This window comes from Drosophila novamexicana, unplaced genomic scaffold (assembly GCF_003285875.2).
Source record: "Drosophila novamexicana strain 15010-1031.04,08,12 unplaced genomic scaffold, DnovRS2.1 tig00000974-arrow-arrow-pilon, whole genome shotgun sequence".
Classification (NCBI taxonomy): domain Eukaryota; kingdom Metazoa; phylum Arthropoda; class Insecta; order Diptera; family Drosophilidae; genus Drosophila; species Drosophila novamexicana.
The window spans coordinates 223,269-231,751 of record NW_020824834.1 but is presented as its reverse complement, the minus strand read 5'-3'; the positions used below and the strand labels follow the sequence as shown (position 1 = coordinate 231,751).

The 8,483-nt window shown below is 43.4% G+C and overlaps 1 protein-coding gene across 1 annotated transcript; it reads left to right on the top strand.

The window, feature by feature from the left end:
- The first annotated feature begins 351 nt into the window (after positions 1-351).
- Positions 352-8,470, top strand: LOC115765456 (TOG array regulator of axonemal microtubules protein 1). Its single transcript, XM_030709020.1, has 9 exons — positions 352-2,220; positions 3,347-3,694; positions 3,752-4,236; positions 4,310-4,388; positions 4,493-4,535; positions 4,601-4,781; positions 4,834-5,054; positions 5,128-5,221; positions 6,931-8,470. The coding sequence occupies exons 1-9, from the start codon at positions 352-354 to the stop codon at positions 8,468-8,470; spliced, it is 4,860 nt and encodes a 1,619-aa protein (XP_030564880.1).
- The last annotated feature ends 13 nt before the right edge of the window (positions 8,471-8,483 follow it).

Sequence of the window (8,483 nt, the reverse complement as noted above, 5' to 3'; positions counted from 1 at the left end):
TAAGGAGAGGATTTGTGACTTGCGCAGTCCCTCTGCCGAAAATAAGGGGGTAATTTCCCGAGCTGTGGCACTTTGTGAAGTTGGCCAACTTGCTACAAAAAGCAGTTTCAAAGAGCTAAGGGCTGCAGTCGTTGCTAGCAACTGGAAAAGACCAGTAGTGAAATACTTAGTTCCAAGAGCCAAAACAAAAATGACATTGAAATAAATGTAAATACGAGTCATAGAAGCCCCTGCACCGGATGCAAGCGTGCGTGACAGTTATAAATTAAAATCAAGTGAAGAAAGGCATTCAATGCGACTAGTTAGATAATTACAGCAACAACAGAAAAAAACGAAGAACCGAAGCTCGTCATGTTCTTTCAGCGCTTTTTCGAGCGAAATAATAGTTCGGCTAATGCAACGAGGCCGGCTAATGGCAATAGCGACGCCAATGAGAATGTCATTCATCACATGAGCGGCACGAACAATGTCATAGGCGAGGACAAGGATAACAACAACAATCAGTCAAGCACCAGCGCGGACTCGCACATCACTATCTGCCCAACTAAAATGCAACGTCGCCACGAGCAAACGGTGACTGCTGTCCAGCTTACCCCATTGTGGGAGCATGTTTTACGTACTCGTCGATTGCCGGAAACAATTTGCCCGGCCACCATGTTTGCCGAATTCCACGAGCGTTTGCAGGATCCCGAATGGCAGGTGCGGCAACATGCATTACGCGTTCTCGTCGACGTTTTGGTCATAATGGGATCAAAAGCTGACAAGCATAGTATGCATTTTTTAACTGATTTAATAAAAAATCTCGGACACCAGGCGCCCACTGTACGGAAAGGTGCACTGGACTGCTTGCGGGTCTATCTCTCGGAGACAGGCGGACCGGAAATGGTCATGCTACAGATTTTGGACACTGGACTAGCTCAGCAGCCAACCTTTGATGAGCGCCTCAGCTGCGGGGTTTTGCTATCACTTCCGCCATTACTACAATCGATTTTGCACACGCCACAAAGTCATTTCATAGTAAAGCACACCATTGAGCGACTAGTGCAGCGCTTGCAGCTTCAACAAACACAACAGGAGATTACTCTGAAGGTGTTGGCCAAAATAAGTGAACTGTTGGGGGCGGAAGAGATTGAAAGATATTTAGACGAAGTGGACGGCGTGGATGCCTTGTCGCTCTATAACCAACTATGTAAAGTATATGGAATATCAAACAAGCCTCTTCGTACTGATGGCTCCATGACCAGTGCCGGCGCTTGGAGAGCCTTGCCTCGAGAGCACATTTGGCGTAGCAGCAGTATTTCACATGAGCCAAAGGCAGCTCTACTGCCAGAAAAAGGAAAGGTTATAATGGAAACGGAAATACAAATCAACGATGATACGCTCACCATGCGAATTCTCGAGGCGGAAACCGAGACCGAGGATACGGATAGTCCCATTATAGATGCATCAGAGCTTGTGTGTCGTCCATTTGGTGCTCCCCAGTCTCCACGAGAAATGGACGCGGGCATACTCCAGATAATTAGCGATTCCGAAATGGAAGAAATGACGCAGAATGAAACTAATCTCAGCACGCCGTTTCGTAACTTGAAACGTGTTACTTTTGGTGGAGAAGTTGTCAAAATGCGCACACCCGACAGCGATGCGGCTTCCTCAACGAACAATATCGCAAGTACGGTGCCAGGCTACAGCAGACTCAACATTGGCTCATTGCCGCCTAATGAGACAGCATCTTCGGCATCACTGTTAGAGGGACAACACGCAGACAATAATTTAACTCCGGCAGGCAGTAACAAAATGACAGCTTTGACCTTAGAGATTCCAATTGACAATACAAAGCCTTTGCCTCGTGCTCGAAGTGCTCAGTCGCCACAGCAAAGTAAGGAACAGCCAAGGCCAACACATAACAAAACTAGCTCCTATACATCGCCAAAGCGGGACGTCTCCTACTCTCCTGTCTACCGCAGCAGTAGCATCAGTCCTGCTGGCAGTAACACTGCCAGTCCTAAAGTACCACACAAAGAAATAGAAGTTCTGCATAATCTGCAGCGTGATCCGGATCCCTCACCACGCTCTTTACGTGGAAGTGATAGCATCAATACTGACCCAGTTATTGCTTCTGCAGCGGGATCTGGTTTGCCAACGAAACCAGCAGCTACACCAAACAGCTGGGAGGACCTGGACATTGTCAACCACAAAACAATAATGGACTTGCGGTCAGGAGTAAGTAGCCAAATTCAACTAGTACAAGTAAGATGCATTTCTGTTTGCCGTAGATATGCATACCCTAAAAAAATTATATTAAACGCACGCTATTCTTAGTGCCAGTGGCCGCTTCATACGCTAACTGGGTCACTAGGATATATACAGTTTCATATGCGTTCACAATTTCCTTCATAATGGCAGCCACCCAAAACTTATTATGTACACGACACGCATTGCCTCAATTTCATATAACTCATATACATTGCTATTACCGGCCAAATGAAAACTCCGGCAGGAATGGGAACCTCCACCACACACACATATTAATGGCAGAACCATTCCAGCCGTTGATAGGGCTCCTGTGTGTGCACCCCCTGTACCAATGACCTATTAAGTTTTGACGTTAACAATTCAAAAGCCCCACATTTTTACGTGGAATTTATGAGTGCGCTTTCCGTCGAAGTTTTTGAACAAGTTTTGGTTCTATGAATGTGACAGCTCTTCATTATTTAATAATTATTGTTTTTTTTAAATAATTTTGATTAAACGTCCCTACAAATTTGTATTGCCATGAAAATAAAATCCTTAAGGATCACTTAACTCATAACATAGTATAACTCACATCTAGTGGCACCTCGCAAAAAAAACTTGAGAGCTTTAGCTGTGATGCATGCTATGTATTGTGCTTTTGGTAGCTCCTGCAGACCAATCATTTAAATGCACGCGATATTTCTAGCGAGAAGCGAGAAAAACAACAATAACATAGTAGCAGCATGCATAAGGGACGATAAAATAGCAAAAAATACATTGGGCCCTGGCTGATGGAGACGCAGCTCAGCTTGGCATGGAATAGAGTGGGGCACAGAGCGTGCCAAAAACTGGGTCAGCACTGGCACAAAAATAATAAAACATTAACAAAAATTATAGCGCGTACAGAATACAAAAAGGCGCGAATAAAAACATTTTATAGAGCATGGGGCAGTCAGGAAATTATTTAAAGCGACGTTATCGTTGCCGGCTTGCTCCAATTGTATTTAGTAGAAACAATGGACCCCAACTGCAATTATTGAAATGACTCAGAACTCGGCCATAAAATATTTGCCATAATAAACGAAACCATTTATTCAATCTTTTCCCCCTACAGGACTGGCGAAATCGTTTACAGGGCATAGCGCAACTTGAAGTAGCACTAAGCTCATCATCCAACCTGGTCCTGGTGCAGCCCTATTTGGATAGTCTGCTGCGCACCTTACTTTCTTCGGAGCGAAATTTCGAGGTGGCTGAGCTTAAGCGCGAAGTCTTGGTAAATCTGATTTCACGCCTGCCGTTGGACAACTTGGAAGAGCGTACGCCACAGATACTCTCGGGACTGTGTCGCCAGGGAAACGCAGGTGCAAACCGTGTGTGCAAGGCACTTATGCAGCGCCTGCCTGCAGGGACAATTGTCGCCAAATTAACGGCGCCTGACTATCTACATGCCAAAAGCTCAAAGGTGAGGTATTGACTAAAATACTTGCTACGATTGCTTTCTAACAATATCGCACGGTAGTTTCGTGATCACGCTTTGCAAATGTCCATCTACTCCTTGATGTCATTTCCCGGCACCTGTTTCGACATCAACATCCTGGCCGCACAGGTAACCTATGCTGCCCTTAATAGAAAGCGTCGGGTACGCCAGGCGGCTTTGGAGGTATTTGCTGTGCTTGCTGATATTTCTTCGGTGGACCAGATTTTACAAATTGTTGCTCAGATAACCGATGATATCGAATCGGGATCTGCTCTGCTCAAGGCTGTGAAAATGCGTCTGTCCCGCCTCCAATTGCCCCTCATTACCCCTGATGGATCCGTTTTGTACACATTTCATAAAGCAGAACAGACTGGTATCACTCGTTTTGGCGCAGATATGGATTGGATTGCGCTGGGAGAAGGCTCTGCCTCTCCAAATGCTGTCAAAAGGCGACGTCAGCATTTGGCAAACAAAAAACGTATTCAAGAAAATGCAGATGAGGAAGTCACCGGAATAAATAATCATAGGTTAATTGATTTTTCTCAATTTTCTTAGCAATAAGTACAAGTATTTAAAATTGTTTAAACATTTCTCTTTTAGCTTTAACGCAAATGAGAACTTGCATCGACATTCATTCCATTCACCACCCGAAGCCTTGGACATGTCTAGAGCCTCTAATGTAAGTTTCCTGTACACTTGTCTGATACTGCTCCATCACTTTTTTTGATCATTTAAAATATGTATTTATTATAAGTACTTTTATTCCCAATATTGTGCAATCAGGACTTTTTTAAAAAAAAAATCTATGGCACTAGTGGTAAGAATGGTAAGTCCATGGAAACCCATAAACAATTAATATGCATTATACATAAAGTCTTGTTATCAATCAAGTAAACTGCTTGGAGCGTCGTGTGGTAACCAAAGCATGCTCTGAATCTTCAGTGGACGGAAGAAGCACGGACAGTACGACAACATCCTGCAGTAGTGGTAGTGGAAGTGGAAGTAGTAGTTTTATACAGCTGACAACCTGCAATGGTGGCATGAACAGGCGTTTGACTAGACAAAATTCCCGGTAAGTGCAACGAATAAAATCCAAATGTTCACACTAAAGAATCTACTCCCAGATTTCCGGCTATGAGGCGGCAAACGGACTTCATTAGCAATTTTATGCGCAATATACAGCGAACTCCATATCCATATAGTTTCGAAGATACGAAGATCCCAAAAGTAAACGATGATCTACAAAAAAGTCACAGGCATGTACAGCATGTACCTAAGAAGCTAAACAGTTCGCAGCATACTTTTGCACAGCAAAACTGGATGGATAATTGCAGTCAATCTCAAGGTGAATAACAATAATTCAAATTAAGTTTATATGTTATATAGTTATATATATATTTTTCCCTTTTCTACAAAAGCAAATTCGAAATTAAAGGAAACTAAAAAACCGGATATCAATAGCCAATCAGATACATTCCTGAATAAAGATGCTGAAAACCTGGGTAACTTCAAGTAAGTTAAAAAATCTTTTCTTGACACAACTTAACAAAGTGTGCACAAAGACAATACATCTTAAACCAGGTAACAAAAACTTACAGCAGTTTAACCCACCATATGTTAATTCTACATTATAAAATACTTAGTCTTATTTTATACGAATGTTAATAGGTAGGTAGTTCCGTCGCTCCCTAAACAAAAAACTGCCGGCCAGCAAATTTAGTTGTTGTACCTATGACCCCAAAAATTGGCCACCTAACGCCAAACAACATTGGCGCCTTAAAGGTGGCATATAAAAGCCCAACAATTTCGTTATTTAACCTAAATAATTTAAATGCGCGATGAAGCATTCATCAGGGACATTTATGGAGTAGGTACAGGATGGCCAATATACCCGTGGGGGCTGCTGACGAACCTTCAAATGACCACTACAAGTAGCTGTGGCCCATACCCTTTGTTAGAGCACGTCACAATCTAGTTAAATATTTTGTCATTTATTTGTGAGAGTTTTCAAGCTATCCTTTGCAAAAAATTTAATTTTTTCTTGGCTTTAAGAAATACACTAATTTAAGTTTTAAGTATAAAGAGAGAGAGAGGGGGTCATGTGAATATTCAATATTAATTCAATTCTCAATTCACTTCTATATGCCAAACAGATTAAATTCCTGTCTCCTTTTTGAAAGATAATCAATTAAATTGGTATTTATCTTTGCATATGTTAAACTATATGGTTTACGGAATTTATTCTAAACATATATATGCACAAGATAGGGTACCCAAGTGTCGAATTGGTTCGAGTTAGTTTGCTTTTCATTGGACGTCTTCGTCAATTACACGAAGTAGCCCGAACATGACTAAGAAGGCGCTCGATTACAAGCACAAAGTCAACCTGAAAATACCACCAGTGCTACGCAGACCAATGGCTAGCTTCCCACCTTCGTCGTCGTCGTCGTCATCGCTTGTTAACCTTAGTATTGGTATATATTCTGGGGTGCCCCATGCAATGGGCAGGGGCTGTCTAATATGTGTGTATGTGCGGGCATTGCTTACTGTGGAAAAAGCAATGTCCTGTTTTACATTTGCAACTTTAGCAGTATTGTGTTTTCCTGAAATGGAAATAAAGACCGCTTACATAGTTGTGGAGACGGCATTTCTTTCCATTTGGTGCGGCCGGAGAAGTGGTCTACCCGATGTTCTACGAAGCTTGCAAACAGTTTGCGAAGTGGCGTTACGGCTTCAAGTGGTCAGACAGTCCTCCGGCTAGTGTCAAATTTAATAAGTTTAATTAAGTTCAGTGACAAAATGTATTTCTCGAACTAGAGTGTGTATAAGAGACTAGCAAAAGGATTCAATTTAGTAAAATGCAAAATGCCTTTTACTGTAGCGGTCAACCCGCTATTTTACTGGGACTATTTCGCACTACATTTCACACAGTTAAGGAATATATACGGGAAAAAGCGATTGCGGCGCAACAGAGGCTGATACCTTATGATCGCTGCCTCTGCCTCTGCCTGTGCTGTAGTTCTCACGCCAAGCGTAGAAAATCGATGAAAATTGATAAAAGTCCTGAAAATGTGACGTGGCAAGTGCTCGACACACCACAAACAGTTGATAAAACTTTAGTGAATGAGGTTCTTTCACAAACTGAGCTGTAAGTTTTTATGGATGTTATTGTTGCATTATATACACTGTGAATTCCCAACTAATTATAATTTCTTTCACAGTGTTAAGGTCGAACCAGCACATGAACATACAACGTCCACCGTAGTGCAGGCATTCGCAGTAACATCCGGGCCGCATCAATCAGAAGGTTCTCCTCTGTCCGTTAGGTCAACCAGCTATTCGCAAAAGTCAACTGCCTCGGCTAAATCAATCGAGGTGGACAAACCGAATGTGCAACACTCTAATGGCCGGGACGACTTAGAGCAACAATTTGGGGAGCTCGTGGTAGACGACATAGAAGAAGAGACGGAGTCACCCTTTCAGGAGGCCACATTGAAACGCAACGAAAGCGTTAACAGCCTGCAGAGCAAAACAGAAAGCATTAAGACACAGATTGAAGATGCCACGCCACAAATGTCACGTGCGCAGTCAATTAAATCCTTGGCCATTGAAGAAGAGATTGATAGCAACAACAGCTTCGTAGTAGTTGAGGAGCTCCAGAACGAGCTGCAAACAACAGCCGTAGAGTCGCCGCCCATAAAACAACTGACAGAATTATCAACAGACAATGAAACATTCCTCGCATCTTTATCGCGAGCCTCATCCAGCAAAAATGCTGAAATCACACATGAAGATAGAGCCATACACTCACGTAGCATCTCGTTGGACTCGCTCTATGGCCGAAGACCCGCTTCTAAGCAAGGTTCCCTGGACATCAGTAGCACCACAACCGATAACAGCTCTCAGACCGGCTCCCATCCTGACAACAGCAGGTTGGCTCCAAAATCACAGCATACATCGCTAAAACAAAAGTCGAAGACTTCATATCTTCTGCGTGGTCAGCGTCGCGTCTCACCTGTGAAACAGGCCATCAAGATGTCACCGACGGAATTGTTTCCGCCGCATATGTCACGCTTTGAGAAGCCACGAGAAGCCCTAATAAAGACGCTTGATCAGCTTGACTCTAATAACTGGGAAGTGAACATAACAGGTCTGAAGTATATGGTGCGTCTGATTCGCCACCATGCAGATTTTTTGGACAGCCATATGCATATGACATGCATCCAACTTACTCGCTCTGTACGCAATTTACGCTCACAGGTTGCCCGTGCAGCCTGTCAGGCCGCAACAGAGTTATTTACCCTGAAATGCAAATCATTGGAGATTGAGTGCGATGACCTGGTCTGTGCGTTGTTGCACCGCACAGCAGACACAAATCGTTTCCTGCGTGCCGATGCCACCCGAGCCTTGGAGTCTTTGGTGGATAACGTGCAACCTCCGAAAGTACTCAACATATTGACAAACAAAGGTGCTCAGCACCAGAATGCCATAGTTCGGACGACGACTGCGAAGCTGCTGTTTAGACTAGTCGAACGCTTAGGCTGCGATCGCATCTACTCGATGGGACGTGAAAGTCGCGACAAATTTTTTATGGTTGGTGCAAATCTTCTGCTTGAAGGCAGTCTCGAAACACGCAGCTATGCCAAGTCATTGTTCCGTGCTTTGTCAGAGCACGGAAGCTACCAGCGATTACTGTTAGAGGTAATACCACCGCGAACATATCGAAATGTGGAAAAGACACTGAGAAGCATTACCCGTTAATCTCTTAATTTAT